This window comes from Bombyx mandarina, chromosome 01, assembly GCF_030267445.1.
Source record: "Bombyx mandarina strain Sakado chromosome 01, ASM3026744v2".
Lineage (NCBI taxonomy): Eukaryota > Metazoa > Arthropoda > Insecta > Lepidoptera > Bombycidae > Bombyx > Bombyx mandarina.
Genome location: NC_143208.1, coordinates 19,986,673 through 20,004,131, shown reverse-complemented (window position 1 = coordinate 20,004,131; position 17,459 = coordinate 19,986,673). Strand labels below are relative to the sequence as shown.

Here is a 17,459-nt window from a genome sequence, read left to right as displayed (position 1 = left end):
AGGACTCCAGCAGTGATAAAAGCTGTGAAGGCACAAATTCAAAGAAATCCCAAACGTAAGTAGAAACTGTTGGCCCTTCAGATGGGGTTAAGCAGAACCACGGTGAAAAGGGTGTTAAATGAAGACTTAGGGCTTCGGGCATATCGAAGAAAAACAGGACATTGTTTGAATGCTCGTCTAATGGACCTGAGACTGAAGAGATACCGCGCTTTGTTGAAGCGGTACGCGGGAAAAAATAATCGGGAAATTCTTTTTTCGGATGAGAAAATTTTTACCGTAGAAGAGAGCTACAACAAACAAAATGATAAGGTGTACGCATACAGTAGTGAAGAAGCGAGTAACCGTATTCCGTGTGTCCAACGAGGTCATTTTCCATCCTCGCTCATGGTATGGTTGGGAGTTTCTTATTGGGGCTTAACAGAGGTACATTTTTGTGAGAAAGGTGTAAAAACGAATGCAGTTGTGTATCAAAATACAGGCCTGACGAACCTTGTGGAACCTGTTTCTCATACCATGTTCAATAACAGGCACTGGGTATTCCAACAAGATTCGGCGCCGGCTCATAGAGCGAAGAGCACACAAGACTGGCTGGCGGCGCGTGAAATCGACTTCATCCGGCACGAAGACTGGCCCTCCGCCAGTCCAGATTTGAATCCGTTAGATTACAAGATATGGCAACACTTGGAGGAAAAGGCGTGCTCAAAGCCTCATCCCAATTTGGAGTCACTCAAGACATCCTTGATTAGGGCAGCCGCTGATATTGACATGGACCTCGTTCGTGCTGCGATAGACGACTGACCGCGCAGATTGAAGGCCTGTATTCAAAATCACGGAGGTCATTTTGAATAAACTTTAATGTCATAAGAATCTATATTTTGTTAAGTTCATTTTGGTATATGAATGGTTACATAATGAATAAACTTGCTTCAATTATTTTACATTAAACATGTGACAGAATTTATGACCTGACTAGGTATATATATGGACTAGCGACCCGCCCTCGCTTCGCTTCGGAAACATTAAAACACACATGAAACAAAAAAAATAATAAAAAAAGTAGGCTATGTTCATCAGGGACAATGTCGGCTTCTAATGGAAAAATAATTTTTCAAATCGGTCCAGTAGTTTCGGAGCCTATTCGAAACAAACAAACAAACAAATCTTTCCTCTTTATAATATTAGTATAGATATGCCATAAATTATAAAAATAACAAAATGTAACAAACCTACCGGTTCTGAGCTAAATAATAAAATTATATTAAGTTAATTTGTCTCCAACGCTAAATTCAACAGCTCGATTGTAAGTTAAATGTAGTGTGTCAGCATCATTCAATAACGTATAAAATGGATTGCGCCTCAAATTACTATCGTTAAAATAATCTGCATGTACCATTACATTTTCATAAAACAAGGTGTAAATTAATTGATCCGACACGAATCATTTTGTATCAGCTCGATAGACAGGCCGCGGCGGCCAACCTACACTATCAGAGTTACCTAAAATCAAAATATTGAACACTGTGTGCTCGTTTTCGGAAATTGATGGTTAGCGTTGATTACTGATAAGATAAGACAACAAAATCAATTGAAAAAATTACATTGGACAATTTAATTTATTATAACAATTTAAAACCTGCTGGCGCTCTGTGTCAACGGTCTCATATGACGCTATTACCGCGTATTACACATACAAGTACGTCATGTTATGCTGTTACATAACTATTTCACGGAACGTTATTAGAACTACCTAAAATGATAAGCAATGCTTGGGGAAAAAGCTTCTTCGCATTTTTTAAGAAAATTCACAACATTTTTAATATACTTTATTTAGATCTAACTAAAGTATGTAGGTATCATTTTGTTCGATAACTTTTTGTCATCTTGTAGGGAAGGACATGATCCCATAGCTATAGAAAATTTGGGGCTTCTGATCAAAATACCTCTCGTGATGTTAACCTGACACTGCCTAAAGAATTATGAAGAGACCGAAACAGGTGGAAACCTGAAGGCGCAAGATCAGGACTATACGGCGGATGCATTAACACCTCCCAGCCAAGCTCTCTTAATTTTTGCTGAGTGGCTAAAGATGTGCGAGGTCTAGCGTTATCATGATGAAAAACCACACCCCTTCTGTTAATTAATTCCGGCCGCTTTCTCTCAACTTCTTGCTTTAATCTCATCAGTTGTTCGCAGTAGAGTTCAGAATCGATGGTCTCACTTGGTGGTAACAGCTCATAATGATTAATACCCTTCCAATCACACCACACACAGCATCACCTTGTTGCGAGTTAACCCGGGTTTCGCCACAGTCTATGAAGCCTGACCGACCTTTGACCACGACCTTTTTCGCACGTTCTTGTCGTACGTGATTCACTTTTCATGACCAGTTATCAGCTTCTTCAAAAATGGTTCGGTTTCATTACGTCGTAATAAAGAATGACAAATGAGTACACGGTTCATTCGCTTAGGTTTCTTTCAGTGAGTTCGTGATGTACCCAAATATCGAGCTTTTTTGTGTACCCAATTTTTTTCAAATGCGGCAATACGGTTTTGTGGTCAATTCCCAATTCTTCAGCTACGTCGTAACAACTGATATGCCGATCTTGCTCCACTTTTTCAAAAATGCCATCCATTTTATCCGTAATAGAGCGACCAGAGCAACGTGCACCTTTGATATCAAAATTTTCGGATTGAAAACTCTTAAACCAAATTTGTGCTACTCTCACAGACACTGCACTGGGTCCATAAACTTCGCAAATTTTTTTCGCGGCATGCGTTGCTTTTTTACCTTTTTTGTAGTAAAATTTTAAAATGTATCGAATTTCTTCCTTAGTTTCACTCATCTTGACAGTACGAAAATTAAATAAAAATCACACATTTTCCTAATTTGAATTTGGAATTATCTTCTTTAAAGCTTAAACTTTTAATGATACCAGAACTCGCCAGATACAAATAGTATATACTTATAGCCAGAGAGATTTTATTACCAGTTCATACATACTATAAAGCAAAAAGACTTTTTCCCCAACCTATTATTTACGCTCAGCCTAGCAAACTAATATATTTTTACGTTTGTATCGATTCTGTAAATAACCGTGTTGTAGATGCTGCTAAAAATCGATCAATTTGCCTAATCTGCGTATAGTAAATAAGCTGACAGATTGAAGGGCACTCATTGTGGTACGTAAATTAATTTAATTAAGATATAGTTTCATCAATCACGTTGTGCATGTTTTGTTGGTATAAAATCTATTCCGTCAGTGCCAATGTTTCGTAATAAAACGGTATTATTCAGATTTATCTCTACTAATTTTAAATTACTCAAAAGCTAACGTGTCGTCGTGGCCTAAAGGATAAGACGTCCAGTGCACTCGTATCTAACGATGCACCGGTGTTCGAATCCCGCAGGCGGCTACTAATTTTTCTAATGAAATACGTACTTAACAAATGTTCACGATTGACTTCCACGGTGAAGGAATAACATCGTGTAATAAAAATCAAACCCGCAAAATTATAATTTGCGTAATTCCTGGTGGTAGGACCTCTTGTGAGTCCGCACGGGTAGGTACCACCACCCTGCCTATTTCTGCCGTGAAGCAGCAATGCCTTTCGGTTTAAAGAGTGGGGTAGCCGCTGTAACTATACTGAGACCTTAACTCATATTTCAAAGCGGATGGTGGCATTTACGTTCAGTTCAGATATCTATGAGCTCCAGTAATCACTTATAACCAGGTGGGCTGTGAGCTCGTCCACACATATAAGCAATAAAAAAAGTATCACATCTCTTATTAACCTGACTCGTGGGACAAATGCGTTGCGGGCCCTTAACCTTATCAATACACGGAGGGATATATTTCAATGTTTTTAAGTTAATATTCACAAATATATAATATCGTTTCCTAAACAGAGTAGGTAGTCTAAGTAGGTAGTAAATAAAGTAGTCTATAAATTAGAAGTTGTATCATTATTCTATAAGTACGTATAATATGTAGCAACAAATTAAGACATTATCGACACTAATGCATAGGGTCAACTCTCTAAAATTAAATTAAAAATGTACGAATTTAAATAATATTTTACCAATTTACGAATTTAAAAATCAATTTACACACATCACGCCGTAGGTAGATCTGGAGACGGGAGATCAGTCTCACTTGAGTTAAAACAACTGCCATAACTTCCTTCAAACACCATTTCAAAACTGAAATATTAGTTTAACCGCAACATGTTGTAAATTCAATTGATTTGTGTATTTCGGTTAAACTCTCCACATGAATGATGGCCGACATAAAACCAGAGATAAATCTCCAGTGAATCAAATTAGAAAATTAATCATTTCAACGTATTTGATGAGCGTTTTCAACATTAAGGGCTAATTTACACAACGACAATTTCTTGAATACTGACAGGCACGATCGACTCGAGCCAGTGCGTCATACGAGATGAAGACTTCATTCGACTATACTCGTATGTACGCAAATTTATATCCAGGGATAATAGAGATGATAAATGCTTGTTTACGATTTAGGTAAGAATGCTCGTTTAGATATTCCCGCCTGATTATATTCGAGAAACTCTCTCTCACTCTGTAAAAATGCCCTACTACTGCTACTGTTAGTCTTGAAGGAATGGAATGTGCACATTTTTCATTTTGATGTTCATTTATTTTTTAAGTGTACCCAATACTCTGAAAATGATTGAAAAGACGTGTTTAATAGAGCACGTTTTGCAGCTTGAATGATGATGTCAGGTAGCCAATATTAACTATTTTACTTGCCAGTAAAAACATCTGAGACCTGTTTGTTATATGAAAAAGAAAGTGCAAATTATCTTTATTCCGATAAACTTTAATTCTATAGAAACGTTTTAATTTGAGTTTAACATTTAGATTGTAGCCCGCTGGTAGTCACCGCGAAACATTCAATTCAGACAAATTGGATTAGATACATTTGTAACATATTTCGTAAGACAAACATAACAAAACGAATGAGCATCGGTCAGAGTCGTAACAGCGACGTAGTCCCGTCCTAATCCCGGAGCAATAAAACCGAACAGTCGAGAAAATATTCCATGAAAATAACGTGAAAATAGGGCGGAACCGACAGCGAAACAATCTAGCTATCCCAAATATCTGTCCTTCCACTTTTAGATCAGAATCGGCTGGAGCGAGACCGTCAGCTGTGGCACTGCTTCGTGTGTAGTTAACGATACCAACAAAATATATTGTTCTATTTATCGACAATGCCACTACGGACTCAACAAAATTTATCTGCTGTTCCAAATTAATTGATGCTTGTTGTATTTGTTAAAGAATTTCATTAATACATTGATATCGGTAATCAATTCTTTAAAATATTTGTACAAAATGTCGTGAAACGGTTGTTGGGACAAGTGCCGAATAATACGTACAGAGTTTATTATTGTTTATGCTGTAGCCCACCAGATCCGGATTTAATTTTGGGAGTGTAACAGAGGAATGTTCACAAAGTATTCCGAGCAGATTTCGGTTTATCGGCTTCAATGTAATATATTGATTGTTTTTACTTTTTGGCATTACGGATGAATGAATGGTAAATTATATAATATTATAATATCTTGCACTGCACTAAAATTTGCATGTCAAATAATGACAAAGCATACACGTTGCTTTTAATTTATGTATTAACTCATTTTCACTATGCTTGGCGAATCAATGATTTCTTTCTTTCTTTTTTCCTTTCTATTTTAGCTTTGTAATAGACTCGAGGCGGAACCAACGCATTGAACGATATTTCAGTTGCATTTTTCGAATTGACAGTTTTAAGAATGACGCAGTAAGTACAACGAGATACATAGACAATGGTAGATATACCCGTAAATATCAAAGAGAATTATTATAATTTTTACGACTAAAGGCAAAACAAACACTGAATCTTTTGAATCATGTAGTTTCACGTCCGAAACCTGCATTATAATACATGATATGTTTGTATAGTACAAACATACCAAGAGAGCTTGCCGCAATGCAAGCCAAACAAGTACAACAGGCAGTTGCATTTACAGTAGCAGATAACGAGAATGAATAGCAACAACGCTTTGAATGAAGCCAGTTGCTAACTCCGTAACGAACAGGAAATGAATCGCTCTAACAATACCTACAACATGTTTTGATCTGTTTCATTAAATATCTCTGTTTAGTTGTAATGAGGAAGCGCTGTAAAGTTTCGGTGATCGACCACTCACGTGTGTCTTGTTTACATTACACCTTCTCTCAGCGGATGAACAATTATAAATCTAGTTACTTACAGAAATACCTGTAGCGTAAAGCTAAATCGTGTTTAAAAGTCGATAAGAGGTCGTAAATGAAAAAAAACGCTCGGAGTATTTGCAGTAGAGTCGAATTCTGAACTAGCAGCTTCACAGGCAAGGCGATGACGTCGAGGCGCGTGACGAGGCCAGTTTTATTCAATAACTATATTATTGTGGCATTGAAAACTGTTAGCGTGTGTTTTGTTGTACATTGACGTCACACGTGCACATCGCGCGGCTAAATTTACTCGCGAGCGTTTCCAGCCCGACACGGCACGGAGTCGGCCGCCGCCGCGCCGGTGCTCACAGCCTAATCCTAACACCTCGCCTCGATAACTCGTTAACTGGATTTTAATGTTATTTTCAAGTGTTTTCAATAGCATAAGAAACACCTCGTTTATATCCGTATGTTTTATTTTCAACTTTTGTTAGTAAGCAAATGTAATTGCCGTGGATTAAGGACATTAATGTATGTATGTATGTAACAGATTCTTTCAACCCCTGTTAAAACCCCACTACTCACAGAACATATCATCGGATAGAAGTCTATAAGATTTAAATATTTTATTAACAGATATTGATAAACGTTATTATTTTAGAATGTCGTAAAAAGTAGCCCATTCATTTTTACGATAAAATGTTTTTTCTTTCTTTCTAAATAACTCTATTACTTTTTTGAACTTAAGAGAACTATGTTCTAATTATGTTCTAGTAATTCAACTACATAGTTATACAACCGTGTTTTCGATATTATTAAATACGAGTATTCGTTATTTATGATCTTCGAGTTGTTGTAGTTAATAATTGATTAACTCAAAAAAAAATGACAGTTGAATAAATTTTGCGGTATAAAAATATCTGATCTAGTGTAATTATCCAGGCAGCAATCAGGAGAATACTTGTGTAGGTACGAACATAACGCTCCGCGCATTTGCTCTAAAGCCTTTTGAAACTTCTCTAATAAAAACGAAGGTAGACTCTTCATTATTGTTATAATAATATGGTTGAAACAAAAGTAGTAGGGTGCTGTCTGAACTCACGCTGCAGCTCGCGTTAGTGTTTGTCCAGGACGTCTGATTCTTCGTGGGGCGCGGCTCGAGCGAGGGCCCCGACCGCTCGACTGTGACCAGCGCTGTGGCAAACGCGCCCTTTCATTTTTCATGACATAGCTTTAGTACGTAATATAGAATCAACATTTGCTTGTCAGTTTTAAATTTACTAGACAAGACCGTCGCATACGTGGAGTAGTTACAGACCGCCGCCGCGCCGCTAAGAATGCTCAATAACTGTCATGCGTCATTGGCACAAACTACACGTCGAGGTAATAAGTTCTTCAGTTGTTTTTGTTCGCTAAAACCAAATACTAAAGTCCATGTAACATTTTAACTAACATTTAGTTTTATACATGTACATATGTAGGTATAACTATGTACTTTTACGACAAGAGCACGTCACGCGATGGACGTGTGTTTTGTGAATCGCTTCTAGGTACCTACTCGTACGGTTTAGTTGCAGTGTTCAACTAAACAATATTTGAAATTGGCACAAAACCAGTATTGGAATAGAAATATTTCTAAATTGTTGGTTGAATTTTACAGCGATATTTACCACAAAATGTTTTAAATGTTGTTGTCGTGTAGTTTTCGAATTTAGCATTGGCTGAACATATTTTCTTATGTTTTTTTCGAAAACCTAAATATTCGAGAAAATTTGTTTGAGAAATATAATCTGTGCACTAATTTTAAATGTTTTTGAATCTTTATACTTTAGTTTATATTTATAGAAAACTATTCTACAAGCGTTTGCTCAATTAAACGTTGTGCCAAACGTTTGTTCACGCTACGAACTGCTGGAGGACACTGCAACTTGTATTTCTGTGAAATTATTTTACATTGTAATAATAGATTTCAATAAAACATCATCATGTGCAACAAGTTATAGATCAAAGAATATAATGAACAATAAGTAAACAAAGTATAAATCATACAACACAGAAACCGTAAATAGCAACATCGATAGCAATAAAAGAGTTACGAGCGACCAAGGATTGCTCGTTACATCGGAACTTGTATTTACGTTAAACTATGTGCTTGGATCTCGCATGCTGTCACCGTCTCTCTCTCAACATACATAATATACATGTATAGTTTTACTAAACAATTAATAAATGAGTATTTTAAATTATGAACCTTATTAGTAAGCGTATTTAGGACCCAAAACAACACAATTAGTAAATGACAGGTTATTACTAATTTGTGAGAGAGGAATATATATTAACTAATGTTCTAAAATGAAGATTTGATGTAAGATAAACAATATGCAAATGCTTTAGTAATATAAGGAAAAAAGTATGTTGTAGTAACAATGATTATTAGAGCTTAAGTTAGAGTACATCGTGTGTTTATAAGAATTGATATATGAGTTAAATACTAGTGTGAAGGGCATAACATAACATTAGGCATTTTTGATAGGACTTAAAACATTATTTGCTGGCTTTAGGTTTTGGTTAATAAATATTAAATAAACGCTACACTTTGGCAAAAACACTGCTTAATATATATTTTTTAACTTCGCATTACCGGTATTACCTCGGACTCACAAATTATTATTGAAATGACTCGGGCGTCAGCTATTAAGCGTTCCTGGTACTGTCGAACACACAATTGTGAACAAAAACAACAGAACAATAATTGTCACCTCCACGGGATGTAATAATAAAATACGTATGTAATAATAAACACAGAAAACAAGATCAACATAACCTAACTATTATAGTAATAACAGTCGGGTAAGACGTGTGGGGTACAGATGAGAACTAACAAAACCCATGTGCACTATATAATATATATAATTTATCTTGCAAATATTGCAACATGCGCGCACGGACAAAGATAATGAGTGAACATCGTCTGTCGGTGATAAACATTTAAAAATCAAGTTTCTATAGATTCCTATTAATTATTACTGTATTTCGCGCAGAACACAAATGTTAAAATTATAGAACAGGATAGTAAATATGCTACTGCGGGAGTAAAAAGTAAAACTGTAAAAAGTAAAATTATAGGAAAAATAACAAAATAGATCATAGATTAAACCGTGAAATCGTAATGGATGTATTCACATTGTAGATATGTCGGTAATGGACAGACGGCTAACGTTGGTCGATGACTAACGGACTACATATTCATCAGTAATTTTTTTTAAAAATATATACATATTGGTTTTATAGATGCTTTTAAATAGTCTAAACTAGAATTAGAGCAGGTCTCCATTACTGAGTACTGATAAATAATGAAATAATTCATCACTAATTTAGGTTGCGGCAGACGCAAGGAAAACATTAGCTTTCCTTTGATTCAAGAAGTCGATCTGTCGTACGTTTTAAATACTGGACGGCTGCATCGATCGAGACGTTCTCGAGTGGTGCTCCGTCATAAATGTAGTAATTGTCGGTTATCTCTATATATTTTCATTAAAAAATAAACACAAACAGTACAATATACAGTTCGGACTGTACCCTTCCTAACATTGTGTGTGTTCGCATACTAATTATAGCGTATCCGTGCCTAGCTCAGGAGACATATAACGAGAGTCGAAGTTCATATGAGGTGTTAAAAATTTTAGGGCAGAAAATACTTAAGTTTCCAAAGAGGCAGGTTGGGTTGAGCTGCGCGTGTTAGAAGAGATGGGTTCCGGCAACGAAAGAACGGCATCATATGATGTTAGTTTTGACAAAAACGTCATCGATGCCTCGTTTTGTGTATATCGGAAATATCGGAAAACTTTAAATAATATTATTTTCCTCAAACATAATACAACAGCAGGCAGGTAAGTCTCGATACGTTTAACATAATTGAATACAACTAGCCGACGAGTGAGCGCCCGAATTAGAAACACTGCAAGACAACGCGTGACTCAGTATTTTATAAATATCTACATACAATGATAGACAATACATTTTATGACTTGAAGAGCGTGCCCGGATCTGTACGATAATCCTCTCAATTTCTACCATAAAGAGTAGCCGTTGGTAATGTACAAATTTAGACATCGTATTTCAGTTCATCGATCCGGGATAAAATAAAATATCAACATATGAACTTAAGATCAATATGTCGGAACATCAGTGGAAATAGCTGCAAGATATATTAGATTGGAAACGTCAGGTTAATTATCTGAATGGAATCGGGGATGGCGCTGCGATCGTAATTGTTTATGGGTAGACTTGTTATTGACTCGTTCAATAGACAATGACTTATGGCCAATGTCAGTGAATCTGTGGATGATGTGTGACATTTAAAGAGTTAGTCTATGACGGTAGTATGGCTAGAGTCATTTGAGAGAGAAGGCATTCTCTTTGGAGGCACCATTGCGATCGCACGCATCACTGAGATCACCGCGTTTCTAGTCTGCTATTATTTAATTGTGTTCTTATTTCGAGGCTACAAATGACTGACCACGAGAACACAGATGATGATCGGGAAGAGCTCAATCCGACAAATATTATTGTACAGTTCGGTAGTAAAATGATATTAAGTGAGTTTAGTGTTGGACAGTACGAGCGCGAGTGGACAGCGCGCTGCTGATGTATGTGACGTGTGTATTTACGATCACTGCTGGCTTCCACCATGGGAAACGAGCCGAGATCAATGGGAACAACGTAAAACAGTACGCACTTTATAAAAGACCTACGTTATGCCATTCTAAATAGTAATGATATTGAAGTAATAAAAGAATTTCCCTTAGACTAAGTTTCGCAGATTCTTTACAATTTCTAGGGAATTTCTCCAGTAAGTCCTCCCAGTTCCTTGACATGGTTCGTTTGAAAAACTCACGAAAGAGACGTAACTTTAATTGGATTACAATGAATGGTCTCATAAGTAAGAATCCAGATCTATTTAAAGTAATAAGTTTACCAGTATTATGTATGTGCAGTAGAACCGCATGTTGCGTAACAACTATTCTTTCCGCACAGAGCAGCCAATACTGCAATACAATTGAGACTTAAATCTTGCGATATCTCAACAACGGGTGAATGGTCGCGAGTCTTACGCCCATCTGAACCAATAAAAACATTTTGTACTATTATTTATTTCATTAAATACACACGAAGAAACTAGAGCACATAGACAAAGGTCCTCACGCCAAATGACAGCACAGCACGCGACATTTGTCAACGAAGGGCTCTGAACAAAAAGTGGATCGTTTTTCGAAGCCTTTTTATTACTCACGATAATAGCGACCGGATAATAGCTGCGTCCTTGGTGTTGTGCCGTAACGACCCAATGGACTAAGCTCGACCACATGCCATGAACGGACCTCGCTCGAAGGACCCTGTCCCTGGACCATGTCCTTTTAATAACAGGGTATTATTTTAAATCTTGCTCTAAACAAACAACGTTGAACGCTTTTATGGCAGATGTATTATAATTTGTATTAGGTCAATGATCCATTGATTCAAGAATATATCCAGAATAGTATTGATACGAAAACCTTTTCGAATGGAATGGAAAAAGATAAATCTGAGCGCTGAGCGATGCTGGATACAATCCCTACTCGTTTTACTGCAAGCCCGCTAGTCTCCATTTTTGGTATTTCATTTTAAAAATGCACTTTTCTACACATTTTCTTTACCACAGTGATATTATGTATTATAAATGTAGTCAGTGCAGCCTTGCAAGGTAAAATTCATCCAGAATTGTAGCTTCAAAAATTAATACAATAAAGCTTAAAAGCAATACAAACTCATTAGTTACGCCTTCCGTTTCATCCGATCAATTAATCGAGTAAGTAATTGAAAACGTGTATGGTGTGATCCGGGAAAAAAATCAATTAGGATTTTAGTTTGATGCCATGAAAAGTATATCGATATCGATAGATGAAAGGCCATTTGGTTTAAGCAACTTTTCGCTTAATACGCGACATTTATCTTTGTAATTAAAGGCCCATTTCATTAGGCATTAGTATCAACAAATCGATGTTTTTAATTTAACTTTAATTAAGTTTACCCCATTCAAATAGCTGAATAAGTTTTTTGTTATTATTTTTCACCCCTCGATATATACTTATTTATTTATTTTTCTACCCAAAATATTTTTCTTTACTCCAAATTACTAAATCTCCTAAAAATTACGGAAAATTGATTTTAAAAGAAGCTAAAATACTTAAAAGGCAAGTTTTATTCGGAATAAGGCATTTTGTCATCGTTTCATTGTGAAAAAAAATAAAAGGTCGTTCAACAATAGTAATCTCAAAACATATATAATTGAGTTTAAGCCCATATTTAACTACGTTTCAAACACACATTAAAAAGGATACGTACCTATAATTGTAAAATGATTATTTTAATGAGTTTTATTCCGATTGGCCTTATATTAAACAAGATTAAAAATCAGGCTGCATGGTATGATACCTTCGGCTTTGCCGTTGGAAAAATGGAACTAGTAAGTACTCCACTGAATTGAAAGGACCGACAAACAAGTAAAACTTAAAACGGTGGATATACATAAAAGCCGAAATTTTCATAGGATATCTCCTAAAGCACCATAAATGCGGCGTGGACTAATTTGCATGAAGATACTATTTAAAAACAATTCATAAATCGATAAAACTGCGATACTTCCCTAGTTCTAAGAGACTTAACGGGCAGAAAGTTAGTTGTTATGTTACACGACGCATTCCAAAGTGATAAACTAATCATTTTGTTTTTTGAATTGATTAAAATATAAGATAATATTATTAAAAATTAAAGAAACAGTACTATGACTCAAATAATGAATCGTTTTTATTTTAATTTTTTCAGTGACGCTATAACTTACTCGAACAGGTTTATAGGTTTATATAATGTAGCTTTGGTGTAATTAAAAATCTCTTAAAATACTTTTACTTTTAAGCTTTAAAGTTTAATGTGGTCTGCGCTAATCGCTTCGTTGTTTTAATGAGCCAACTGAGTATCGGAGCCCGGCGTCCGTGGGACTCTCAACAGATTTAATTCAACTGAAATCGCAATCGAATAAAGATATTTGCATCCCGGACTTCTCAAGGGAGAACTTTTCAATCCGATAAGTTTTTAATAACTAATGATTAAGTTGGCAATTCTCGAATGCGAAGCAATAGTTTGCAAGTTGTTAAAACAGTTGAAACTTGTGAACCATTAATGAAACATTAATGAAACATTTTTTTTTTTAATGCTTACATGTGTGGACGAGCTCACGGCCCACCTGGTGTTAAGTGGTTACTGGAGCCCATAGACATCTACAACGTAAATGCGCCACACACCTTGAGATATAGTTCTAAGGTCTCAGTATAGTCACAACGGCTGCCCCACCCTTCAAACCGAAACACATTACTGCTTCACGGCAGAAATAGGCGGGGCGGTGGTACCTACCCGTGCGGACTCACAAGAGGTCCTATCACCAGTAATTACGCAAATTATAAATTTGCGGGTTTGATTTTTACTGCACGATGTTATTCCTTCACCGTGGAAGTCAATCGTGAACATTTGTTGAGTACGTATTTCATTAGAAAAATTGGTACCCGCCAGCGAGATTCGAACACCGGTGCATCGCTCGATACGAATGCACCGGACGTCTTATCCTTTAGGCCACGACGACTTCTAAAACATCAACCAATAGCAGTAGCAGCTGTCTACTGGATGACAACTTCGTGAGGCCTGGTAATCTAAAGAAAATGACATACTGAACCAACTGTTTCCAGCATACCTCTCATTCAATCGCACAATAAATATATTTCAGGGTGTAGGTGGTCCGACGAGCCTACGGCACATGCATCGTTTGCACCTCATTTAAATATTTAATGCTGTTGTTCATCTTCAATCAGAAGGCAAGAAATAAGCAGGACGTTCTACTGGTGACACAGGTCCATTCATCACTTGTCAACTTGAAAATAAAAAAAATAAAAATTTTAGTGTAAAGGTTGTAGTTTTCATGGCGCCATTAAGCAGCTAACTACTTCAAGTCAAGAAACTTGTTTTATCTTCTAATTGAAGAATCCTGGACTCCGGTACCAAAGTGCTTCCTTATCACAACAGTCTACGTAATACCTTCCTCCTGTTGGTAAAATATATTTTTTAGCCTTATTATAAACTGAACTACTATATAAATAAAAATATTAAGTATAAATGACCAGTCAAAAGGGCATCCCTTGTGGTATAACTGTAGAGAGAGAGAGAGTATCATTTATTGTATACCAATAAATAAATATTTATTAACAATCACGCCACGTTAACTGGTCCCGTGCTAAGTTCGTAAAGAACTTGTGTTACAAGTAACAACCAGATAACGGTAAAGACATTTATCATACAAATTATCTTCCCTTGGCGGGATTCGAACCCGCAACCCCCTTGTGTAGTGACCATGTCACTTACCACTACAGTGTGTACTGTGTATGGAATTTTTAGAAATACCACGATATCGAAGGACATCGATGGCTTCGTCACAGCAATAGGCAAAAAAGCATTACTTGTTCGTAGAGGCTGGCGAGAAGAAATCGGGAGACAACAAATGTGATTTCTTTTTTAGAAACAATTTATAATTTCGTTTTTCCCGTCTCAAGACGGTGAAAAAGATATTTTGTTTTATTTGATCAATACAAACGTTTAAACCACCCATCATAAACCGATAAAACAACAGATAAACAAAAAAACAATGCTACGGCTTTAATTTAAAATTATTGTCGTCTTTCTAGCATAACATAAAACGTCATCATTTGCACAAACAACTTCAAATTAGCTTTTTGACATGAATCAGTTTTGTCTTTGATTTATGCACTTTATGACGTTTGATGATCTAATTAGCCATGTCCTGGTGAAACTGAAAAGGCCTCTGGCCCACCAGTAATAACTAATCCATAAAAAAAAATGTGTGTGTGTGCAAGTCACACACACATAGGGTAGAAGAGAAACTTATAAAATATAAAAATAATCGCAAGGGTCAACCACTCCGCAGTGCTATGGAGCAGCCGCACCCCGGGGGAACCGCCTGCATGATCACGGAATCCCGACGCTAGGTAGGTATGATTTAGCAAGAGAAATACGAGAACGTCTATCAACTGTGTAACAACTCGTCACCGCGATTCACGAATTGTTGAATTTACGTGCAGCGACATCTGTTGATAACAAACTAAATAGAAATAAAATAAACATGGCGCGTAACGGAAGAAATTAAGATGGCGCGTAACCGAAAAACGTTACATAGGTTTTTTTTTAAATATCCTCGATAAAGAAGTTTCACTTCAAAAAGGTCTAATTAGTTGCTAAACTACTCGGTGCTTAGTAGTTATCGAAGCCTAAATAGATATCACAATCATGCGATGCGCGGTCAACTGTTTTTGTATCCGTGATTTCTTGTAATTCTTTCTCGATCATAACATTTTAATGAAGTAAAGTTTTAACGCGACTGCTTATAAATTCATACTACATTCGTATTCGTACTACAATAACAAAAAAAGGATTATTTAATTTTTTTTAGTTAATTTGGTTAAAATTAAAAATATTTTTTTTTAAATCAATGCCCAATGTTTTGATTTGATTGTTAACGTAATTATGGGAAGCTCGAAGTCTACAGAAAGACTGGTTCTCAGCGTTTCTTGGACTGTGTCCCATTAATCCCGTCATCTTTTTACACCAGCACCATTGCACCACCGGCCACAGATGTATATTTCATAATACCTATTATCTGAAAGCACTACATACATCCACATGAACTCTCCAGAACCATTTTGCCGCGATGGGGCTCCTGAATCTTAGGCGGTTTTCACTTAACATCGAGTGGGCGGTATGATGAGGTCGTGTCTGTCTAAAATAATAATAATCACCGTTAGTCACAATGGGTTGGCTTCCGGTAATGTTATACAGCCAGTTTTTAGAATTCTCCGCAGTCATTGGGCAGTAAACTGATAATGAGCTTCCTTCTGTAAGAATATTTTAGAATGGCCAAATTTTACCACACCCTTACTTCACTCAAGTTTTACGGGCACAAGCCATTTTCTTTGTTATGTTTACTTTTCTTGGTTCTTACTTTCTTTAGGGACAATTTCATTAGGAGAAATACAAGACAAGAATGAAAAAATAAGAAACTAGAATGAATGTAGCTAATTCAATTATAAAATAAGATCAGTTTCAAGGTTTCACTACGTTTCTCTAAAAAGTAAGAAAAACGTTGTAAATAAACAGGCACCGGTTATAAATTACAATACACATGTAGGTATATGTATGTATATGTACATATGTATATTTTCTCTCCGTGAATCTCTCACTTGCAAAACTTTTGCGGCGCAAATATTAAATGGCATATTTTAAATCTACTATACAATGCCTTTCACAAAAAAGTTCCTTAAAAAAAGTAAATTCGTTAACAAAAAAAGTATATTAGTTTTAGAGTTTATTCTCGATGATTTTACGAAAAATTTAATTTTTTTCGGGCGGTCCCTTTTCAGTGGCAGTCATTGTATAATTTGGTTAGTTGTATTTAAAATCGAGTTTGTGATTCCGTCTGGATTCAAGTACCGCCAGAATTTACTATGCGTAGGACTCAATCGTTTAGTGATTAAAGAATTCCTTAAGCCTCGAGCATGTTATCAAAGGGCGCGGGGCGATTGAATCGGTGCGGACGTATCCATAGCCACTTATCAATAGCTCGCCGTGATGATAAGCGCTCAGATAATTACAGCACACAAATTACATGGCAACGTCGCGTTGAGCAACAGTATACAACTACTGACACATATTGCGTTAGCTCCTCGCAGCGGGCGACTTGCGGTCGAACGATAATTTACTTAAAATTATAATCACGCAGTGGTGTCGTCGACTCCGGCCGCACACCCGATTCTCTTGTTACGACGGATTGCCTTTCGAGAATTCAGCATCATCGTCAATTCTATCAACAACAACGGGCGAAGACTACCCGGAATGCATGATTACTTTATCAAAATAGATTTTGGTCAAGGTTGAGCGAGTTCTACGTAGGTATCCCCGACGGGACCCGTCCGTACGCGCTGGTGTCAGCTCGAGATGATTAATCGTTATCTTAATTGTTGATACAGCAAGCTAGGTAAGCGGAACCGCTCGCGTCGTCCTCATTATATTCCATTAAATGAGCTCGAAATCTATAAAAATCGTTTTAGTATTCTCCCGCAACAAAAGAGTATGCTCA

The 17,459-nt window shown here is 36.5% G+C and overlaps 2 protein-coding genes across 10 annotated transcripts in view; one reads left to right on the top strand and one right to left on the bottom strand.

Moving 5' to 3' along the window:
• Positions 1 to 17,459, bottom strand: part of Pdp1 (PAR bZIP family member Pdp1) — a 157,464-nt gene that overhangs the window by 138,839 nt on the left and 1,166 nt on the right. The window lies entirely within an intron of this gene.
• asrij (OCIA domain-containing protein asrij) overlaps positions 6,628 to 17,459 on the top strand; it is a 32,511-nt gene continuing 21,679 nt past the window's right edge. Inside the window, exon 1 of one of the 2 annotated variants that reach the window (XM_089732203.1) lies at positions 6,628 to 6,693. In XM_089732203.1, coding sequence (XP_089588329.1) covers positions 6,643 to 6,693 — 51 coding nt within the window. In that variant the 5' untranslated portion in view covers positions 6,628 to 6,642. Of the gene's footprint in view, positions 6,694 to 7,564; positions 7,610 to 17,459 lie in introns of those variants that run through there. The other variant, XM_028171049.2, reaches the window with a different exon arrangement.